General features: G+C 62.0%; 1 protein-coding gene across 7 annotated transcripts in view; it reads right to left on the minus strand.

Annotated features, from left to right (window-relative positions):
- Positions 1 to 378: 378 nt before the first annotated feature.
- The window catches only part of RAP1GAP2 (RAP1 GTPase activating protein 2), a 63,086-nt gene continuing 41,017 nt past the window's right edge, over positions 379 to 22,447 (minus strand). For 4 of the 7 annotated variants that reach the window (XM_064523003.1, XM_026107603.2, XM_064523008.1 and 1 more), the window contains 22 exons: positions 21,093 to 21,128; positions 20,313 to 20,357; positions 19,636 to 19,668; positions 18,586 to 18,795; positions 18,302 to 18,405; positions 17,682 to 17,760; positions 17,320 to 17,373; positions 16,685 to 16,768; positions 15,612 to 15,712; positions 14,992 to 15,121; positions 14,729 to 14,884; positions 13,382 to 13,453; positions 12,597 to 12,683; positions 12,062 to 12,196; positions 8,907 to 9,044; positions 8,576 to 8,694; positions 8,023 to 8,136; positions 7,430 to 7,547; positions 7,198 to 7,321; positions 5,149 to 5,228; positions 4,792 to 4,830; positions 379 to 3,791 (listed from right to left, as the gene is read on the minus strand). In XM_064523003.1, coding sequence (XP_064379073.1) covers positions 4,822 to 4,830; positions 5,149 to 5,228; positions 7,198 to 7,321; positions 7,430 to 7,547; positions 8,023 to 8,136; positions 8,576 to 8,694; positions 8,907 to 9,044; positions 12,062 to 12,196; positions 12,597 to 12,683; positions 13,382 to 13,453; positions 14,729 to 14,884; positions 14,992 to 15,121; positions 15,612 to 15,712; positions 16,685 to 16,768; positions 17,320 to 17,373; positions 17,682 to 17,760; positions 18,302 to 18,405; positions 18,586 to 18,795; positions 19,636 to 19,668; positions 20,313 to 20,357; positions 21,093 to 21,128 — 2,028 coding nt within the window. In that variant the 3' untranslated portion in view covers positions 379 to 3,791; positions 4,792 to 4,821. The remainder of the gene's footprint in view (positions 3,792 to 4,791; positions 4,831 to 5,148; positions 5,229 to 7,197; positions 7,322 to 7,429; positions 7,548 to 8,022; positions 8,137 to 8,575; positions 8,695 to 8,906; positions 9,045 to 12,061; positions 12,197 to 12,596; positions 12,684 to 13,381; positions 13,454 to 14,728; positions 14,885 to 14,991; positions 15,122 to 15,611; positions 15,713 to 16,684; positions 16,769 to 17,319; positions 17,374 to 17,681; positions 17,761 to 18,301; positions 18,406 to 18,585; positions 18,796 to 19,635; positions 19,669 to 20,312; positions 20,358 to 21,092; positions 21,129 to 22,447) is intronic. The other 3 variants (XM_064523004.1, XM_064523007.1, XM_064523005.1) reach the window with 2 other exon arrangements.

The following is a 22,447-nucleotide window of genomic DNA, read 5'->3' on the forward strand; positions in this document are numbered from 1 at the left end:
TGTGGTCTGGCAATGACGTGGACAGATTTTATTTCTAACGCTATCACTAAATGCCTTAGATGAAGCTTTACGTGGTGCTAATTCTGGTTCAGAAAGCATATTTGCTTGTTTACAGTCACTGTGTTGGGAACAGACGGATTTGGCCCTAGCATTACTGAAATCAGCAGAAATGTCCTGATTTACACCTTCTGCACTATGACGCTCTTACTTTTGCTTGCGGCTGCATCTGAACTTTACACAGCTTTGACTCAGCAATGCTTCACCCGCCGGCTTGGCTGTCGCATGGTTTTTACGGGCAGATACGGAAGGTCACAGGCTTCCCAAAGAGCTCCGTAAAAGCTGCCGCTTCATGGACATACACAGCGTAGTACACATATGGACACAAAATATGTTATTTATTGTGGATTTTGCAAAGACACATTTAAGCAACAAAATATACATTTGTGAACCTTTAGTTTTATACATAACAAATACAATCTGCTACCATAGCAATAAATTAAATGTACATTATTTACAACAGACATAGGCCACCAGGAACTACAAAGCACCGCCTCTCTACGAAAAAATAATATTTTGTCAGATACATCTCTTCAAGGTTTTTTTCACTCTATAAACTCTCTTCACATCCTAATGATACAAATTCAGCATTTTCCTTTGCAGGACATACGCAGTGCTACATTCATTAAAAATAATGAAAGCATGCTGGAAAACGAGGGTGTCTTTGCCAGCTCTGGCGGGGCAGAAGCGTGAAGGCAAGCAAGGCGGCGCAGGCACGAGCTGCAGCGGTGCTCCGCTCTGCCGCCGCGAAGTCCCCGAGCCCGACCCGCGGCCGGGGTGCGCAGGTCCCGCCACGCCAGCGACGCGTCCCGGCCCCTCGAGACCCCCCGGCTCCTGGGAGGAGGTCAGCTCCGTGCGCGGGAGCATCCCTTTTCCCTCGGGAAAAGCACTCGGCCGTCGCGCTGCAGCGTAGCCCCGTGGCAGCAGAGCTGTGGCCCTTGTCCTCGCTCCGAGCGCCTTTTCAGGAATCACGGCAACATCCAGGGTTTGCGCTGCCGCAGCGCCCGCATTAGCACGGGAGCAGCTGGTGCCGGACACCCCCGGGGCACGGCTGCGTGGCCAAACGGACCTACAACCGCCTTAGCCATCGCTTAAGAGTAAAACCCGTTTCTCTCTCAAAAATGAAAAAAAATGCACTGCCCAATAGTTTTAGTGTTGATTAAGGATCCTTTGTTTTACATATATATATATATTTTATATATATATAAATATATATATAAAAATATATAAATATATATATATAACTGATATATATATATATATGAGTTCGGCCCAAAACCTTTTGCAGGACACACAGGAACATCTTCGCCCCCACTGAGGTGCAAATGCCTCCGAGCTGGAGGCGGCCCGGCGGTGCCAGCGCAGCGGCACGACGGCTCAGGACGGGACGCGGGAGGCAAAGGCAGCGCGCACGACTGCGAGGCAGGCACCACGCGAGAGCTCGGCGAGGACGGGAGCGCTAAAAGCCCGGTGGTCCTTACGGATCCTGTAGCAGGCTTTTACGACTAGCCATGAGGAGCGCTTTGCAAACAGCACAAAACGCTCGGGAGCAACTGGAAAGCTTTGTCCCAGCCCTCGTCTCTCCTGCTCCTCTCCCGTCCCAGGACGCTTAAAGACAAGTCCGGGTCGTTGCATCCCTCTCCCTGTAGTTTCAAGCTGTCCTGCACCCCTTTAAATCACATTCAAATAACTCTAAAAAAAATATCAATCCAGGTCAAAAAGGAAAGTCACAGTTTCAAGTAAAAAAAACAAAACAAAACAAAATGAAAAAAATACACCCAGCCCACAGTAGACACTGCATCTTCCGCTGAAAGATCTCACAGAGATCAACACCCATGCGAGCGATGACATCAAGCAATTTCTTAGGGGAAAAAAAAACCCAAAAACATAACCTCAAAGCAAGTTTTTCCACCAATCAGTATTTCACTGCCTGGCATAAGAAAACCAAACAAAGAGCTGCTAAGGGAAGAGGTGGGGATGGATGTAAAAGTGCTGAAGCATACCCAGACAGAAGTGCTGAACACCAAAGTATTGGGAACCTGAGACATCTAGAGCGAGCTACAAACCAGGCTAAACACATTGTGCTTTTCCTCTTGCAAATAAGGTCTGGAGGTCTAAACTCCGTTTAAACCCAACTCAAGGAAAGCGGAAGGGAGTGTGATCACGGGTGGTTACTCGTACTTGATAACCCCGTACAGCACAGTCGATGCCGCGAAGCTGTTCTCTGCTGTTTCACATCGCATTTCTTTCTTTAACTTGATTCCTCTCCCATTAGGACTACAGTTTTTCCCTTCAAATGGATAAATTACATGCATAAGTGGGAGCACCCGTACGCACCTCATACGAAGGTTGTTAACTAGTACCATGCAGAGCCCTAGGCTAGCGAAGGGGCTGGGTTGGTTTTGCTCTGGTCCGGGTGGGGAGGGAAGGGGGTGATGGGCTGGTCCTACAGGCATTTGCCTCCACGGAGAAGCTCAGCGCTCTTCCTGGGCTTCTCCGAGCCACCACGGCATCCCACGGCACCGGCTCAACCCTGGGAAACCCCAGCGGCGGCACCGAAAGCCATCCGCTGGGATGGCTGCCACGGTCCCGGTTCCAGCATTTGGGAGCCTGTTTCTAGACGTGCAATTTTGCATCCGTATCATAAAATTAGCTGTCAGGTACTTTTGTGCCCCTCTGAACTCCAAATATGTAAAATTAACTTTAGGAGTCAATGTTTTGTTTTCATTCAGGACGAGTTCCTACGCAAAAATTTGTTTTCACTTGAAATCAAAAACTTAATTTCATAAGATATTTTTTGCAAAGATCCCAAAATTGCAGCGTATCGTTTAGAAAACCGCTAAGGGGAACCTTGGAGCATCCTGAAGTTCCTGGACAGACTGCGGAAAACCCTAGGTAAAGCTCTGCAGGCCCCAAAGGGCTGCGGTGGCCCTTCCGGAGGGGCGCTCCTTGGAAAGGGCGCTGCGGGGAAGTCGCCTTACAGGACTCGGTCCCCATCTCTCGGAGCCAACGAGCACAGCCAGAAGCAGAGGGACGGATGCTGCAAGGGGCAAGGCAGCCTCGTGCCGCGGTCCTGGAGGTTTATGCGTCTGCCTGCCTGTAGATCCAGCCCATCGACTAAGCTCTTTCGCAGCGCCAATTTTACTGTTTAGCTATACGGCCGCTTTAGCTTCGGTTGGTCTCCCCAGGGCCGGGGTGGGAGTTTCACGTGGGGAAAAGCGCAGCGGCCACGCGAACCGTCCCACCTCCCCGCACGGGCCGGCGGCCGGAGAACCGACCCGCACGGGCCCCGCTCCGCCGGCTCCCGGCCCGGAGCTCACGGAAACCGGCGGCTGCCGGCGGCGCGGGGGAGAAGGCGGCCGAGCCGGCGCCGGTGCTGAGCGCCCGGGGACGAGGAGCCGGCCCGCAGCGGGAGGCGGCACCGGACCCGGCCGCCCGGGGCGGACACGCAGCCCCCAAAGTGCTTGTGCTCGTGCCTGACCGGCTGCCACCCAAACCGGGGAAAAAGGGGGAAAACCAAAGCGTTTCCCCCGGAGAACGATGCCTGCAGGCGCCGGGACAGCGGGGCGCCCGTCCCGCGGCCCCCAGCACCGGCCGCAGCAGGATGCCGGATCGGGGCAGCTCCGTCGCCGTTGCTGCTGGGGGGGCTCGGCCGAGCCGGCGAAGGCGCCTGGCGGCACCGCTGTCCCGCGGGGCGCTGGAGACGGGGGTCCCTTTGCCGACACAGAAATTCTCTGCAAAAGGAAAGAGAGCAGCAGCGTCAGGGGCCGTGGAGGGCGAAACCGGCCCCCCGAGGGGCTTTTCCCACGGGCCGTGGGGAGCCACATCCCGCCGCGGGAACGGCCACCCCGCAGCAGCATCCCGCCGCCTCCGCCCCGCGCGCGAGGCAGGGACGAGCACCGGCGACCGGCCGGACATCACGGCTTTTGGACGACGAGGCTTTCGGAGAGTCTTCTCGTTTTAAGCCTTAGGGGCTCTTCTGCACAGCTAGGGACCGGCTGATGAAAACTGATTTTCGTGCAACAGCAAAACTCCGGGGACCGGAGCCTGGAGGAAACCAGCAGGTAACCGCCCGCACGGGCTGCCGGTGCCCCCCGGCACCGAAGGGGCCCCACCAGCACCCCGGCCGCCCCCTGCCATGCTGCACTGCCCCATGCCGCCCCACGCTGCCCGCGGCTTTGCCACGGCCCCAGCCAGCTCCGCCGTCCCGGCCGCCCCCGCCGCCGCGCGGGCCCCGCGCTCTCCAGACCGGTCTCCGCCACCGCCGCTCCCCAAAGCCGCCCCGCACACCGGCGGCTTCCCTCCGCCTCTTCTCGGAAGGGAGAAACCCGCCTGTTCTCTGCCCTCGCTGACGGCGGACAGAGCAAAGCAAAGGCAGCCTCCACCCTCGCTGCAGAAGCAAGCACCAGCGTTTCATAGCACGGCTATGGGAAAAATACAATCCACCAGGCCGTGGCACACCTTCCCTGAAGGAAAGCGGCGGAGGCATCACTGCGAACGTTCAAAACTACTCTAGAAAAAATACATAAAACTGCGTAGCTGCACCGATGGGGCACAGACCTTCCGTGTCAGTAATAACCTCGGCAGCCTTACTCGTTCAGCACCGTCCCCGCCCCACGAGAGCATTTAGGTCCTTTTTTTTGATCACGTGTTATCCCGTGTTAACGGTCTTTAAAGGATGCACGTTTGACCACAGAAGAGACAAATCATTTGCACAGTATCCCAAACTCTCACCTTTTAAAAGTCGGTGACTTCTTTTTCCTGCTAGTGACTCTAAGCGAAGAAACAGAAAGCGGGTTGAACTGCAAGCAGAGGAGGCAGAAGCCGCCCGAGCCTCCGCGCTGCCTCCCCTCCCCGACGCCCAGCAGCACCCGCGGCAGCGCCCCGGCCCCGGCGGCAGCGGGACGCGCACGGGGCCCCGGCAGCCCCGCGGGGGTGAGGACTCCCCGCCACGTGCGAGGGCTCCCCGCCGCCCCGCTGCTTCTCGGGGGGAACGAAACCGCCGGCAGAAGAAACCCCGCTCCTCCTGCCCTGCCCGGTCCCGTCCCGCAGCGGGGCCCCGTCCCCGTCCCCGTCCCGGCGCAGACCCACCGTGCTGGAGCTGCAGTGGCTGAGCTTATCGAAGCGAAACTTCAGGTTTGACCTTGGAGAGTTTCTGTTCTTTATATCTGCTGGGGCAGGTGGGGGAAAAGCAAAAAAAAGCAAAAAAAAATCAATGCACAAGAATATTTGTTTAAGCTGTAATATTGACTGCTGCTAGACCAGCTTGACAGCCAGGCAGTTTAATAGACTGTCACGAATGTTATCAATGTTTAGTCTGTTTTGGCTGAATGCTTGGCAAAATCTGTACATTAAATGTCTTTGATGGAATAAATTGAGGCTTAATTATAATACACAATCTTTCTAATAGAAATGCCACTGAAAAGGCTACAACAAATGACTGATCAGTGTAATGTATGGGTGGATTTCAATGTTCTTGGCAAGGAAAATAAAAAATAAACACTAAGCAGTAAAAGGGACTGTTTTAATACTTCAGAAAATCACTAATCCAATAAGGAGGACTTGTGGGGTGCTGAGCTACAAAAAAGGAAGCAAACCAGACTATTTTTCAGCTCAATTTTTCTCCTAGAGTTGTTCCCAATTACTGAATTGTTGAAGGTGAATTTGCAGCTGTCTGGTTGTTTTGCAAACAGGGCGTACATTCATAATGCGCATTTTTCATTTGCATCATCATTTCTTCCAGCAGGCTCTGTGGTGCGTGAGGAAATTAAAACAGTTGTTGGTCTGTGGATAAGGAGGGAGTGATGCAGATACCCTGAACATGCAAAACTTTCCAGCGCAGAACAGTGTCATCATTATTTTAATGCATTAACAAAGGGCCCATTTTGCAAATTTTATGCATGTTGAACTGTACTTTATTTTGCAAATTGTCTTACTAAAATGGATGGCGCTAGCGGCAGAGTAAGTTACCGGTAGGTATAATAGATGCACGGCCAAGGAAAGCTGCTTCTTTATTAAATAATTTGTGAGTCACAGCTCATTCCTTGGAGACAGCGAGTTTCCAAGACTACTGGAAATGTCTGTCAAGAGGGAAAGGAGTAAACAAAACCACAACAAAAGCCACCTATACACTATAATTTATAAGGGAAACAGATTCCCCATGGAAATATGGAAATAAAGCATGTCAGCCTGCAAAGCCGTGAGGATGCGTCTCCAAAACAGGTCTCTCATCAGCATTTTCGGAGCGAGAACTTCGTTAGCCCTCTGCAGGCTCCCTGCTCTGGCCGAAGACAGCTCAGCCAGATAAAAACCATTCAGCTGCATTTCGAATCCCAGAACTGCTTGTTCTGCCCCATTAATTTTAAGCAAACGGGCTCTAAATTTACTGCAGTTAACAGTGCTTGCAGCGGGCGGGCGGCCCCGGCGCGGCTCGCGCGCAAAGGGGCTCCCGAGTTTCGGGGACGGGAGCAGGAGCAGAGCCCGGTGGCAGCGGGGGGGGAACCGGGGGGGGTGTCCTCGCCACCCTGCCCGGGGGCTTTGGGGGGCCAAGACCCCACGCCAGAGCGAGGGGGGGGAGCTGGACTCCCAGGAGCAGGAGGAGGACGATGAGCAGATGGGGAGGACGGGAGGAGGAAGAGGACGAGGATGGGGAGGACGAGGACGGGAGGAGGAAGAGGACGAGGACGGGAGGAGGAAGAGGACGAGGACGGGGAGGACAGGAGGAGGAAGAGGACGAGGACGGGGAGGAAGAGGATGGGGAGGACGGGAGGAGGAAGAGGACGAGGATGGGGAGGAAGAGGATGGGGAGGACGGGAGGAGGAAGAGGACGAGGACGGGGAGGACGAGGACGGGAGGAGGAAGAGGACGAGGACGGGGAGGACGAGGATGGGGAGGACAGGAGGAGGAAGAGGACGAGGACGGGGAGGACGAGGATGGGGAGGACAGGAGGAGGAAGAGGACGAGGATGGGGAGGACGGGAGGAGGAAGAGGACGAGGATGGGGAGGACGGGAGGAGGAAGAGGACGAGCGTGGGGAGGACGAGGATGGGGAGGAGGAAGAGGACAAGGACGGGGGGGGACGAGGACGGGAGGAGGAAGAGGATGGGGAGGACGGGGACGGGGACTGGCAGCTGTGACCCACCCGTGGGGCTCCGGCTCATGATGACGGGGGTGGCCACGGCCCCGCTCGGGCTCTCGCCGCCGGGCGACGCGCTGTAGACGAACACGTCCTGCCTGAAGGGCGAGGCGGTGGACGGCTGGCTTCCCTGCAGCGGGAGGGACGGCGCCGGGCCGGTCGGTGCCCCGAGGGCCGTGGTCGGCCGGGCCGAGCTGCACGCGCGTCCCGCGCTCCGCAGACCCCCGCCCGCGCCTACCACGCTGTCGTACTCCTCCAGCGTCTCGCTCTCGCCCGCCGTGCTGCTGAAGCTGCTCGTGCTGGAGGAGGAGCGCGAGATGTTGGGCCGCCCGTTCTCCTTCAGCTTGATGAACGGCCTGCGGAGCACACGCCGAGAAGCCAGCAGCGGGTGAGGGCGCCCGCCGAGCCCCTCCGTCACGCTCGCCCGGCCGGGACGCGGCCGCCCCGCCGACAACCGCCCCGAGGCCGCGGCTGGGACGCGCCGCCCGCCGACACGGCCGCCCGGGCTGGCTCCCCGGAGGTGCTGCCGCCCTGCTGCATCCCCGCGCCTGGGGGTCTGGGACAACGCCTGTCAAACACTCCTCGTACTTTCTGTACGAATACTCCTCTTTGATGTTCTTTTCTTCAAAAGACGGCTATTCTCAGACAGTAAAGGAGCTGCGCGCGTGAATCACCAGACTCTTTTTTGCCCTCTACTTAATATCAAACCTATTCATAGCGATAGCAGAAGGCAGGGTTTCCGTGACCCCTTCCCGGCGGATCCGCAAGCTGCACGGCGGCTCGCGGGAACCGGCCGCAGCCGAGGCAGGAGCAGCCGCCCGCCGCACTCACCGCTCCTTGCTGGGGCATATCTCGGGGGAGCTGGGGTTGGACGAGGTTTCGGGCTTCGTCTCTTGAGCCGAATGTCCCGTGTCCGGCACCTTCTGGGCCCCGGAAACGCTGTCACTACGGGCACAAGAGCGGCAGGTTGCATAACTTAGACGAGAGCCGTGAAGTGTTCGGTCACGTAGATTCCCCAACGCCAAGCGCTAAAGCACAAGAGCAGCCGATGCTCCTTGGATGCCCCTGCGGATATTTAAAACAGAGAAGGGAGGGGAGTCCCCTCTCCTCCGGGGTCAGGAAAAGCCACAGTTAAATCAACGGGTTTCCAAGCAATAGGAACAGCAAATGCCGACTCCCTGCAACCTGCCTCGTAGGAGCAGCTCCGGCGCGGGCTGCCCGGCAGGCGCTCTGCTGCCGAGCCGCGTCGCTCCGCTCGACGGGCGGGAGGTGAATAACGCGGGACCTCCGCCTCCGCCGAACCGCTCGGGGCTGGCAGCCGGCGGGCAGCGGCACACGTGCACGGAGCGGCCCCCGAGCCCCCCCCACCGCGGCGCAGCGTTACCATCGCGCCCTGCCCTCCGGCTGGCTCTCGGAGCCCGTGTGCAGGCGCGGGAACAGCCCCGAGCGGCGCTTGATGGGGCTCCGCGACTGGTTCTTGGCTGCAGCCACCGGCACCGGAGGCTGGAGGGAGAGAACAGCCCAAGTTGTAGGAAAGCAGCGTTTCCCCCTGGAAGTCCACGACTATCCCGCTGGGAAGTGCGCTGCTCACGAGCCTCCGCCGGAGCATCCGGAAAAACCGCGATGCCGGAGCTCGGTCCCCGTTACCGGCCGCCCCCCGGGCACCGGGCTGGCTCTTGCCGGACACGAGGCGGGGCGGGGGCGGCGGCACTCACCGCGAAGGTGGTCTTGGTGACCTCGGCGCTGTTGTGGGCGATGCCGCCGCTGAGGCTGCCGGGGATGCCGCCGCCGTGGTGCCGCCGCTGGCTGCCCGCCATGGTCTCCATGGAGTGGCTGCGCACCCGGATGGCGCGCTGCTCCCCGGGCGGAGGACGAGAGCCGCGTCAGAGCCGGGGCCGCCGCCCCGCACAGAGCAGCCCGGCGCCCGCGGCCCCCCCCCGAGCCGGGCGCCCCCCCACCGTGCCCCCCCCACGGCCGCTCGCCCCGACCGCGGCAAGGAAGGGCCGCGGCGGAGGTGGGAGCTGCCCAGGGGCTCCCCCGGCTGTGCAACGTGCTCCGAAACAGCGGTGCGTCCGCCCGCAGCCCCCCGGGCACGATGCCCGCCCGGCCTGCCCTCCTCGACGCCGGCCGTGGAGGTTGCACAGCCCCTTCAGCAGCTGCATCGCTGCTCTTCAGCAGGCTTTGGCTTGGGAAATGCATGTAGCCTGAGTCGCTGCTCCTGCTTTCCTGGGCCGTTGGTTTTTGTAACGGACCCAGAGAAGGGGTCAGCGCTTTCCTCCCCGGGGCAGCCGCTCGCGTCGGTGCAGGCTATCGCTGCTCCCTGCCGTCATCTCCGCTCCAGGAAAAGCCACGTGCAGCACCGTCCCGCACGTGCAGCACCCTGCCCGCCCCGCAGCCCCTGCGCCGCGCAAGCTCCGCTCAGCGGGTCTCCGGCTCAGCAAACCGCAGCCTCTGCCCAGCGGCCAGAAACCCCTGCATCCGTTTTTGGCATCTGCCGTATTTTGCAGGAAGGCCTCCGGTCCCGCTTCCCTGGAAAGCCGGAGCGCCGCGTGCAGCTCCGTGCGCAGCTCCGTGTGCTGCTGCCCGGGTGAGTGCTCCTGCTCCTGCTCCTGCTCCTGCTCCCGCTCCTGCTCCCGCCCCGGCCCAGCGGCACCCCAGCACCGGCGCTGCGGGATGCTCCGGCCTCGGAGAGCTTCCGCCCCGGGAAAGGCGAGGGCGGGCTCAGATTTCCTCGCAGAGAGGAACGGTGCAAACGGGGAGGAGGAGGCGGAGGCACAATTAACGTATTTCGACTCAAGTGCTATCACCGAGCGTCCCCAGAGCAGCGCCGAGCGGGGCGCGCCCGAGGCGGAGATCTGCACACTCGTGCCGGGGCGTAAACGGGACCCCCCCGCTGCTGCCCCAAGCACGCGCAAACACGACCACGGGGCCTCTTGAAAGCCTGGCACAGGCTACGGGGAAACAGCAGCGAAACGCACAAGTTAAAATAAAAAGCTGCACGCTTCTTTTAATCTCAGTAATCCCACGGGGCCTAGATCCCGGACCGCGACACCCGCGTGCCGACCGCAGCCCAGCCTCCCTCTGCAGCTCCCGCGCCTGAACCGCTGCGGCGCTGCCTGCGGCACCGCGTCCCCGCGTCCCCGTCCCTCGGCGCAGCTCGAGGCGAAGCGCCCGGGAGGGAGGGAGAAGGGGGAAAGGGAAGGAGCCGCCGGGGCAGCTCTCCCAGGCGCCCGGCGCTGCATCCTCGGCGCCCACTTCCCGCTGCCGCCAGCCGCTTCGGCACCGCGGGGGCCGCTCGGCCCCGCCGCCCCTCCTGCCCTCAAGGAACGGAGACCGAGCACGAGTCCGTCAGGTCTGATTTATTAGGGCTGAAACCACGTACGGGAGTCAACAGCACTTGCAGAAACAAGCACGGGCAGCGGGGAGGCGCGTCCCAGGGCCGGCGGGACCGCTCGCGTCCCCCGCCCTCCTCCTCCTCCTCCGTTCCTCCCTGGGCTCTCACTGCGAGAAGGCGTCGCGCAGCGCGTACGCCAGCAAACCCGCCAGCGGCACCGTCCAGGCGTAGCGCGGCCAGCGCGACGCGGCCCCGGCCGCCGACCTCAGCGCGCCCTGCAACGCCGAGAGAGCAGCGTCCACCTCGCGCACCGAGCACGGGAAAAGTGACTATTCAACACCAGCGTCGCGGCAACCTTGGAACAAGCCCCGGGGCAAGTCTGCACGGTAGCTGAGCTCCTGCAGCACGCCCTCGCTGAGCGGGACGTGCCGGGGCCGGGCCGGTCCCCAGCGCAGCCATCTGCGCCGGCCGTGACTCATCTCCCGCGGGCGCCGCCGCCCCCGCCGCTGCCTAACGCCCCGTGAACCAGCTCTGGCGAACGAGGAGCTGTGCCATAGCTGCAGCATCTCAGCGGGACGACAGCCCCCTTCGCAGCCGGGCCGGGCCAGCCGCGGCTCCCCCAGGACGCAGACCCCCCCCCCCCCCCCGAGCACGCTGCCCCGCGCGGGCACCGCTGACGCAGACCTGTGCGCAGCCGTCCTCCTCGGCCGTGTTCCCGTCCCTACCCCGAGCTGGCCTTCGCGGGAGGCTTGGGGGCAGCAGTTAATCCCCAGGGATTTTGCTCGACCTCCTTCTACACACGCAACTCCGCCGCCGGACCAGTCGCTGCCAGCGCATCACTCGGAGTCTCCCCCAGGTCGTCTTCTCCCATTCCTTCCCCAGTCTGTTCCTCCTCCTCCCCCCTACACAGTTCCCCACCCGCCGCCCTGCCGCGTGCAGCACCTTTTCTTCCCTTCACACCTCGCACGTCTCGCTTCCCTTCCCGTTTCCAGGAAAGCGCAGCAGAACCAGGAAAGCGCAGCGACCCCCCGAGCCCTGGCTGCGGCAGACAGACCCGGGGCGTCTCCCCACCGCGCCGGGTGCCCCGCGGGCCAGGGCGGCGCAGGCAAAGCCCCGCGGACACGGCAGCCTGCGGGCGAACCCGCGAGACCTCTCCTGCAGCAACCGAGTCCCGGCTGCGTTCGAAGCCCAGGACTGAATATTCGCCCCGAATAAAGACCGCTTTCGAGACGCCACAAACGCCAGAGCACAGCGGCGGGGGACGCAGCCCCCGGGGCTCTGGAGAGGCTTCCCGGCGCGTGGCGTTCAGCAGCGAACCGGCGGTGCACGCGCGCGCGCTGAACCCGGGGGGCCCCGGCAGGGACCTGCGCGGGCGTCTCCGAGCTGAGCGGAGGGGAAGTCCTGCCTCACCCCGGGACGCTGCTTTCGAGAAACCTCTCTCTTCCCTGAAAGCCACTCCTCTGCATCTTCCACCACAGCGTCTTGCCAACCCCAGGTGCACTTCAACTTTGCCCTTGGCAAGGGACTTGGGTTTACCTTAAATGACTCCAGAAAGCCCCCGTGGCCGCCGTTCTCAAGCTTGTCCTCCTCCGGCCCCAGCCCCAGCATGGCTTGCGTGTGCCCGTGTAGCTCGTCGTGGAGGTTGTCCAGCAGCGCGGCCCGCGTCCGGTCCTGCGGGACGGAAAGGTCCCCGCTGCTTGCGGACGGGCTCGGTGTCTGCACGGCTCTGCACCGAGCGCCGCAGGAGCGGAGCAGCCCTTCCTTCCCGCGGTGCCCCCCAGCTCCGCGCCGCAGGGGCGGCCGGCCCCCGGGCACCCCCAGCCCTCATCCCCAGCACCAGGCAGACGTCCACCAAAGACGCTACGACGCCCAAACGCTTTGACCAGCCGTCCCTGCGCTTGCCCGCAAGTGCCGACCCCGCAGCTCTGCAGAAACGGCAATTCGGAGGAAAACAGAGCAGAGCTTCCTGCGCCCGTGCACCGGTTCCCGCCGGCCACCTGCGCCCGGCCCCGAGGGAAGGGCAGCGAGGGAAGGGACAGGCACAGGCACAGGCACAGGGACAGCACTTTACCTCCAGCTTGGCAAACTTGTCAGACTTGCAGCAGGCGTTTTCGGCGTTGATGAGCTTGGTGAGCAGGAACTCCCTGAACTCGGGGCTCTAGGAGGAGGAGGAGAGGCGAGCTTGAGAAGTGAAGGCCAGCTCAACGCACTTACGTTTCCGGCACTGTAACTCTAGAGATCCCGAAACCTAGCCCGGAGCATCCCGCAGCCCCCGGACGCGGAGCCCTGGGGAAGGGCAGCCGGGCCCAGCAGCCCCCCCGCACCACTCTCGCTGCCCTGCGCCGGCCTGGCCGCCAGCCGGGCGTCCCGGTGACGTGCCACCACCGCCGGCCACCCGGGCAGGCGCCGAGCGCCCGCAGAGGAGGGTTCGCAGGGGTCGTGCGGTCAGGCAGCTGCACAACGCAGGACTTCTGCCTTACGAACCCCACGTGCCTTGTTTAAAGCATTGAAGTTATGGCTTTCCTGTATTTCCTCCTCTGGCCGAGGGACCAAACCGGTGGTCTCCGGCAGCGCTGCCAGGAAGCTCCTCGGTCCCTTCTGCAGTAAAGTTTCCAGCTCAGGGGCTGGAAAACGGGGCTCCAGGGACGCATTGCCCAGCCGCCCTGCCTGGGGCGGGCACGGATCAGCGGGGATTTATTCCCCCGCGGAAGACAGGGTCCGAGAGGGCTGAATTTAAGCACGTTTATAAAAACCCAGGCAGCCACATTTCCCTGCCGGGCACGCTGAAACCTCTCAGACATTCCCTTTTCTCTTTCTTTCTGTGACGTGGAAGGTGCTCGCCGCTTCTCGCCTTACTTTTTGGAACACCGGCGGGCTGGGCAGAGGCGGGCCGAAGGAGGGGACGTCTTCCCGCGCCGTGACCGACACCTGCGGAGCCGGGAGAAAGCGTCCGTGGCAGGAGGGCAGAAGGAAGCCCCGGGAGGAGCCCGGGAGCCCGGCAGCCGCCGGCCGCACGCCGAGGCCGGGCGCGGTGAGACGCTGGCTCTGCTCGGGCAAGACGTCGCTGCGCTCCGAGCTGCCCTCACCGACCATCGTTAATTTACAAATCGAGCCTGCAAAGTCTTTGCGACACGGCCTCACTCTTGCCCCGGGCAGTCGCAAAGCGCGGAAGCAGCCCGGGTCCCGGACGAAGCCGCGCAAACCGCGTGTGAGGATAAGCACCACTGACAGCGGAGGAGCAGCGACCGACGGGACCTTCCGCCCGCCGCGGCCACCTCCGACGCCCTGCGCCCGCCAGGGTCACCAGCACCCCGCGTCCCGCGTCCCGCCAGGGACGTGCCACCTCCGTTGGGGTCCCCGCCGTCGGGCAGCCCCGCGCTGGGGGTGCCCCCGGGGCGGACCCGCGGGGCCCCGCGTCGGCTGCCGGCAGCCTCATCCCCAGCGGCCGTGCGCCGCGGCCGGCCACGTCCCGCACACGCCGTCCCCTCGGCGAGCACGTGCACCGAGCCGGGAGGCAATTTTAGTCCCCGAGAGGTCGGTGACAGCTCTCGGTCGATGCACTGCCCGCCTTCCCCATGCCCCGTCTCCCGCGCGCTCTGGCGAGCGGCCAGCCGGCTCCTGCCCTTCCGCGGGGCACGAAAGCAGATGCTGCCGGGTTCCAGCGGGGACCTGGAGCCAAACCGAAAGGGGCTGCTGGAACCGGGGGGAAAAAGGGAGAAAATAAAACAAGCTTCCATTTTCCTCTTCCGGACACTCGGCCCCCGCCCGCTGCCGGGAAACCATCCTTCTGCAGCCACAATTTAATTAGGACGCCTGGCCTCCGCTCCGCAACGTCCCTTCCAGCTTCCCTACGCTTTTCAGGCACACGCACACGCACAGCGTGCACCGGTGCATACATAAGTGTGTATACACACACACACACACACACACACACACACACACGCGCGCGCACGTAGGTACTTCAGTTCCGTGCAGCCAGGGTTATGCGACTAGCCGCGCTCAAGCACAGGTGCAGTTTGGGAACTGAGCGCGCCATGCTACGCACGGAGCAGTCAGAGGGAAACGCGGCAGGTGGAAGCAGCCGGGCGCGAGGGGCAGGCGCGGGCGGGGAGCGGGCCGCAGCGAGGGGGGCACGGGGCGCCGGCACGGGGGCTCTCGGCCGCGGGGCCCCGCAGCGACGCCGGCGCCTGGCGCTGCCCTCACCTTGTAGGAGGCGGCGTCCGCCGCGGGGTCTTCCACCTGCACCACGACGTAGGCGTGCAGGAAGTTGGAGGCGATCATGTCCGGCACGAAGGGCGTGTTCTCCTCCTGGAAGACGACCGCCACGATGTCGTTCCCGATGTGCCGCTTCCTCTGCAGCTGAGCGGGGAGGGACGGCGTTTGCCTCGGGGCGCGGGAGGCCGGTGCCCTCGGGGGCCCCCGCGGCGCCCAACGCCCGCGAGCTCCGCCCCGACGGCCGCCCTCACCTGCTGCGCGTCCCCGTCGGTGAAGGGCAGCTTCGTGGAGACGTGGAACATGATCTCCCTCTCCCGGAAGGTGGTGAACACCGACTCGGCGCCCGTCTGCCCGTGGCTGACGTCCAGCCCGCCGCGGAAGCTGGCCGCGGGGAAGGGGGAAGCGTGAACTGCGGGTCCAGCGGAGCTGCTCCCCGCCCAGCAGCGGGCAGGGGAGGGGACAGGCCCCGGGCACGCCGGGACGCGGCACGGTCGCTCCCGGGCTGCACGGCATCGGGGCGTCGGGGCGCAAAGCGGCCGCGGAGGCAGGCGGCCTGTGCCGGGACGTGCCGCGCCGGAGCGGCCGGGCGCACGGTCCACGCGAGGCTGCTCCACCTGCGGCCCAGCACAGCCGCACTCTCCCACCCCTCAGAATCGCAGCAAGGGAAGCTTCTTGCCACCGGCTGTTCAAATTTTGGAAACTCCCCCAGCTTTGAAAAACAAGCCCAGGCTCTATTTGCAGCTGTATTTGTATGTTCTGGTTTCCACACTCAGCTCATCAGCTGATGACTGCCAGGCTTGCGCAGTACTTTTGCATATTACCCGATCTCGTGTTAAATTCCTTTGTAACGCTGTTCTTTTTTTGTACGCACCCTTTAAAGTCCTGCAGCGTTATGGTGTCTCCCAGCAAACTCAAGAAGCTTTTGAAGGCAGGACTCTCTTCGTTATTTCCAAACAACTCTTCCTCAAGGGTCTACAGAATATATGGACACACGATATAAAATAAAGAAGCATTAGAAATGATTTTCAAACTCTAAAGCTGTTTCCAAACAGCTGTAAAGACCAACATATTTACATAACCTATGGCTCTCTGCAAAAGCATCTGTTGTTTTACCCAAGGTTATATGTGAATACTGGGTATATTTGTGTACGGCAATAAGGGACCCAAAGCGGAAAAGCTGGACACCGACCAGCTTCAGCATCGGGCACGGAAAACGGTCCTAATGGGCCCAAAACGGGTCGCAGCGACGCTGCCGGCGCAGGGCGAGGGGCCCCGGCATCCCCGCGCGCGAAGCTGCCGAGAGCAGCTTCTGACCTAGAGAGCTCTCAGCACAAAGCACGGGCAACATCAAAATACAAATTAATACTTCATTGGAAAATTTAAGTCTTAATCATCCCTCGTGCGGCATATTTCAAAACAAGGAGACCCAAATTGTGGTCTTGCATTAGTTATTCAATCGAAAATAACATGAAATATGTAAAGATAAGGAGAACGCCTGTCAGAATCATCTCTGATGGATTATAAGATTCATCTGTCTCCCTGCTTCATGTCTGACATTCCCGAGCTAATGAAAGCATTTTCAGCAAACCCATGTCCTCATAGCCTGCAGCCTTCCAACACGAATCTGTTTGACGGTCTAAACATACATCTGATTAAAACATCATGGTTGCTAAAATGCATTTTCACATCCACATCTCCCCACGGCAGCTTGTGGGCTGATTTACATATTGATTTTGCAGTCACATCGCTTTTTAATGAGCCAGGGAAACATCCAAGTAATAAGAAACACATTATTAGTAAGGACACCCAGTAACACAATGTGTGGCACACGGAAAAATTAACTCCAGGGCCAAGTTCCAGCTTCCAAGGTCGTGCACGCCTTCTGCAACACGGGCCTCCGGCGAGCTAGGACGCGCTCAGCAGAGTAACCCGGGGGCTACTCACCTGCCTGAACTTCTGGTAGATCACCCCAAACTTGAACGTATTGTTGACTTCATGCTCGTCGTAAGACACTATCATCTGGGACGCCTGGATAAAACAAAACACGAGCGACGTCGTTTGGCGGTTCGTAACCCACGACATCTGGAAGAGGAAAGTCTTAGATACCAAGTCCTACTGACGGGCCAAGGGACAAGGCAACGTGCTCACAGCCCATCGCACACGGGAGATGTGCTCAGGGCTCGCTAAGCAGACACCCACCGCCAAGCACGTTGGGGCCGTGGTCCCGAGAGGGCTTACAGACCACGGGGTGGCAAAGGGGCCACACGAACGCAGCCGGAACTGGGAGGATGCACACAGGCGGGGGAAAATGTTGGAAAAACCAGAGAATCCAGATATCCTCCCCCAGATTCTCAGTGAAAAGGTTTGGGATTTTGGGGGTGCAAGTAGCCGCAGCAGCCAAGAGCGTGCCCACCGTGCCAGCGAAGCACTTGCCGCGCAGGCGGGACGTCAGAGACGTTTTGCTGCCCGAGCGCTCCCGCGTCCCCGGGCATCCTGCATCCCGCGCGGTCCCGCTGGGAGCGAGGCAAACGGCACGGCAGCGGGGAAGGGGAGCGCCAGCCCCGCCGGCGCGGCCTCACCTTGGGGTACAGCACCGGGTTGAACTTCAGTCCCGCGGCGTCGTCGCAGAAAGCCTGCCCGCGAGGGGAGAGCCGACGGTGAGCGCGGCAGCACCCGGCCCTGCCGCCCGCCCGCAGCCCGCGGAGGGACCGGACCCGGCCTCGGAGCACGGCAGCGCCCCGCTCCGCATCGCCCCGCTCCGCATCGCCGCTCGGCCGGGCGAGCACGCGGCGAGCCCACCACCCTCCCGCGGGCCGGAGGTGCTGCCGCTCCCCAGGGTTTCTCCTCAAAACGCGTTTCGGTGACTTGGCTTTTCACAGCGGCTCGGCTGCGGGCGACGCACAGAGCGGGGAGGCAGCACCCGCCGGCCGCGGCGGCTCACCTTGGCGATCTGCGGGATGCTGGGGAGCTTGCTAAACCCGGCCAGGGGGATCCTCTCGTGCACCGTCTTCACCTTAGACCTGACAAGGGGGAAGCGATGGATGGCTGCTCCGGACGCGGCGGCGGAAGAGATGCGCCCTGGGGCTCCCCGGCCCCGGCGCTTCCCAACACGCGCGCAGCGGGATGCTCCCGCGGGCGCCTGCGATGATGTCCTGCTGCACGTGGGCCAGCAAAGCCCCAGCTTTCCTCCCATCCCTGCTGCTCTTAAAATACAGCGTGGAGGGGAAACGGTCCGGCTGAGGCACCGTGGGTCCCGCAGGGCTGGGGGGGGGGGGGACAGGCAGGACTGGCACCGTCCAGCACCGCGCGCAGCTTTATGCCCCGTTTCGCCAGGCTCCGCAGCGCCTCGGGCTGGGGCTCGTTATCAGGGTGTTTCCGAGACGATGCAGTCCCAGCACAGGAAAAGCGAGAGGATATCTCTGCTTTCCCACGCCACCCAGCCCCGCGCACGCGATAGCCCGTGCCGCCAGCCCGTCCATCGCCCTCCCCGCAGGGACAAGACCGGGGGCTTTCAGAGAGAGACGACTCTGTTAAACTCCAGGTGCTTTTTTTTCTCCATACCTGAGTATAATCCTTAAATATTCAGTGCCATCTGCCTCTTCACACTTAATAGAAAGGATCAGGTTTCCGAGGCTGCTGGCTGTACAGTAAAAATTTAAATGATCCTAAAACCAGAGAAAACGTGTTAGCAGCGCGATAAGGAGCTCGTTAACGGCAAAACCGCCCGGGGCTCCGTGCGGGGGCAGAAAGCCGGTTGCAACGGCAAACGCGAGGGTTTGCTTGTCCGTCTAAGAGCGGCTCGGCCGATGCCGCCCGGGGATCCCGCTCGGGGCCCCGGCACCCACCTTGCCCAGGAAGTGCCTCCGGTAGGCTCTGGCCTCCCCCTTGCACTCCAGCCGGTACCCGCCGGCGCCGGGGCTCAGGCCCTCCTCCTCCTCCTCGCAGACGCTGCTGTCGGACGAGGTGGGGGTGCCCAGGTTCTCGGGGTCTTCGATCCAGTACCCCCCGAACTGGGGCAGGATGATGAGGGGGTACGGGCCCCCCTTCTCCACGACCTGCGCGGAGAGGCGCCCTGAGCCGGCCGGGCAGCGCCAGCCCCTCCCCGGAGCGCCCGCCCGCCCGCCGCTGAGCCCCCTGGACACCCGGCACACACAGGGGGACCAGGGCTTGCACGGCTCCAACTGGGAGAGCAGGGACACCCGGCACGGGGCGGGGACCAGGGCTTGCACGGCTCCAACTGGGAGAGCAGGGACACCCGGCACACACAGGGGGACCAGGGCTTGCACGGCTCCAACTGGGAGAGCAGGGACACCCGGCACGGGGTGGGGGGGGACCAGGGCTTGCACGGCTCCAACTGGGAGAGCAGGGACACCTGGCACGGGGGGGGGACCAGGGCTTGCACGGCTCCAACTGGGAGAGCAGGGACCCCCGGCACGGGGTGGGGGGGGACCAGGGCTTGCACGGCTCCAACTGGGAGAGCAGGGACACCCGGCACGGGGGGGGGGGACCAGGGCTTGCACAGCTCCATTGGGAGAGCAGGGACACCCGGCACGGGGGGGGGGACCAGGGCTTGCACGGCTCCAACTGGGAAAGCAGGGACACCCGGCACGGGGGGGGGACCAGGGCTTGCACGGCTCCAACTGGGAGAGCAGGGACACCCGGCACAGGGTGGGGGGGACCAGGGCTTGCACGGCTCATTCTGGGAGAGCAGGGACACCCGGCACACACAGGGGGACGTTTGCAGAGCTCCAACTGGGAGAGCAGGGACACCCAGCACGCACGGGGGGACATTTGCAGAGCTCGCCCTGGGAGCAGGCTCTGCGCAAAGGCCCCGTCACCGCTGCCCTTGCAACGGCATTGCCTCGGGGCACCGGGGCGTGCCTCCGTGCACCCACCTCCTCGATGCTGGGGTACGGGATGTAGTCCTCCTGCGGAGAGGGAGGGAAACGCCGCGCGTGACGCTTTATCCCCATTAGCAGCTCCGTAAATCCACGGCCTCGTACTCCGAAGGCAGGGAGCGCTTTCCAGCTGCCCCCCGCCGACCCTCCTGCCCTGAGCCCAGCGGCGGGCTTGGGACGGCGCAGGGGACGCGTCCGGCTGCGGTGGAGCCCGGCCGCCCGCGCAGCCCCCGCGAGCAGCCCGGAGGGGTCGGGAAGGGGCCGGGAGCGGGGACGTGCGGGGCGGGATGGGGCGGGAGAGCCCGCGCAGTCCCCATCCCGGCAAGTCTCGCAGGAAAACGCTCCGAATCATGAAGCCTTTCGCCAAACTAGTCCCGCCTCAGAGTATCACTTTAAGCTTCTCAACCCAACATGTAAAAACAACGATTTTACATAGCTCACCGCTGGAACACACGGGCCCAGACATAAAGCTGGATTAGGGATTTACATGCACCACTATCTTATCTTTGCATTTAATCAGTGCCTTGTTTTTAGATAACATCTAAATCCTTTTTTCAGTCCTTTTAGTGACTCTCTTTGACTACACGCATTATAGTCCTGACTTCTGGAGATTAAGAAAAAAAAAAGGGAGGGGGCACAGAAAAGATCTGCACAAGAAACAAAATTCAACTAACCTTATGTTTTTGGCTTCCAGTTCTCTGTTCTTCGAGTTTTGGTGCCTGTTTGAAACAAAGCAATAGACTGACTAATTCAGATGTTTTCAACCATACAGACGAACCCGCAACGATGTTTCGCTACAGCGACTCTCTCTGAAGCCAGCGGCACACAGGGGTTTCTGCCCCAGCCGGAGCAGAGCGGAGGGAGCCGCTGCTTTGCAAACATCTGTACGGCAGCACGAGCCGCTGCTTTGCAAACATCTGTACGGCAGCACGAGCCCGTTATGACACCGCAGAAATGGGGGGGCATGGATGAGGATTCCCATAAGTCCTGGGAAAGATCAATACTACACTGAAAATCTGCAAATTTGAGGAAGGGACCATGATGTCTTAGATGCTTGTGCAGCACCTACACAAATGCAGACCAAGAGCTAAAGCTTCTGTTAAAAAAACTCTCAAAACAACAGGGAATAACCTCAAAGGAAGCTCCCAGGACCACCGCTCTCTACCTGGGCATGTCTTGGGACACACTTGTGTGATTTGCTTACGCTAAGGTTGAGTTGGAAAGCACCTTCCACGATCCTTTCTAGTGGAAATCACACTGCTTGGGTGACCTCAGCAAAAACACAAAGCGTGTTACGGTAGTGCAAAGTCTTCCCAAGACGTTAACTGCGCTTCAAAGTCACGAGCTGCTCCGGGAACGCCCTCCCTCCGCAGCGTCTCTGGTGGCATCTCGGGAGCTTCCCGGGGTGGAGCAAAGCGCATGGCCAGAGCTGCTCACCCCGTGCTCCTGCTCACCTGCATTTTTTCCAGCATTTCAAAGAATTCTGCAGACTGAAAAAGATGAGAGAGAGAAACCCCTTGTCTGACGAGCGCATACACGAGGCCGGCCAGCACCGTCCACGTCCGGGTACGGACACCCTGCGGGCCCCAGCTTTATTCGGAGCCTCCTGGCTCTGGCCCAGCCTCAGTGGCAACAGAAATAGAAAAAAAAAGTATCATACTGCACAAAAACCGCAGAAACGGCCTTACGAAGGAAACGCAGGGGAGGTTCGGCGTAAAGCAGCCCGGCCCCAGGGAGCAGGCGCCTCGCGTCCTCGGAGCCGGCCCAGCTCCCGTGCAGCCCGGACCAGCGCCCCGCCGCCGGAGCTCACCACCGCCCCGACGCTGCTCGCGGCTCCTGAGCTGCCTTTTTTCATTTCCCACCGCACCAGCATGGTGCCCTGGTCGTGACAAGCTCCCGGATCCCTCCTGTTCCCTGCTTCCCCGTTCTCCAGCTCTCTGCTCCCGGGCCGGACGCGGGGAAGGGGGAGCGGAGCCACGGGCGCAGCGGCCCCTCTCCGGAGCGGGGACAGCCGGGGCCGAGCGGGTCGCGCCGGGAACGGGCTCTGCCGGCTCTGCCGCCGCACGGTTGCTCCCGCGCGCTCCGAGCGGCCCGGCCTCGGCCGTCGGGGCGGGGAGAGCCCGGACCGCTGCCAGGCGCTGCCGCATCCGGAGGCGGGCGCGGGAGGCTGGCCCGGCCACGCGGCCCCACGGGGCACGAGCAGCGGCCTCTGCCCTTCTCCTGCCGTGGGCCCCCGCCGCCGCTCCCCCAGCACAGCCCACCGCAGCGCCCGCGGGCGACCGGCGCAGGCTTTAAAACAGCGCAAATCCCCCCCAAGGACAGAAACAGAGGAGGGAATGAAGAAAAAAACGGGTGAAGACCAGAGGAACACCTTGCACCTCCTCCGGGGTGCCGGCAGCGAGCAGAGGCGGTTTCACCGCAGGAGCAGCCCGGACCCTGCCCTAATCCGCGCCAGCCGCGAGGGCGGAGGGAGGCGGCCAACGCTGCCAAGGGCCGGCGCGGCACAGAGGGCCCAGGCCGCGTCTCTGCCTTCGCCGCGCCGCTCCCGACCCGCCGCCCCGTCCGGAGGGGCCCAGGGCTCAGCCTGCCCGGCGCCGGGGTGCTTCGGGAAGCCTCATCCCTATTTCAAGCCTGTTTGAGAATCCGGTTTGTCTCCAGGTCTCTGCAAATAGTGGACAAATGCTCTTTGAGCCAATTAAAATGGTTTTCAGGCCCCGTTCTGCCAACAGCCAGGACCAGGCAGACAAAACCACACGGCAGGAGCAGATGCACCTTGCAAACTGCCTTCATCCACCTTTCGATCTGCCTT

Source organism: Dromaius novaehollandiae, chromosome 19 (genome assembly GCF_036370855.1).
Source record: "Dromaius novaehollandiae isolate bDroNov1 chromosome 19, bDroNov1.hap1, whole genome shotgun sequence".
In the NCBI taxonomy this organism is placed as follows: Eukaryota; Metazoa; Chordata; class Aves; order Casuariiformes; family Dromaiidae; genus Dromaius; species Dromaius novaehollandiae.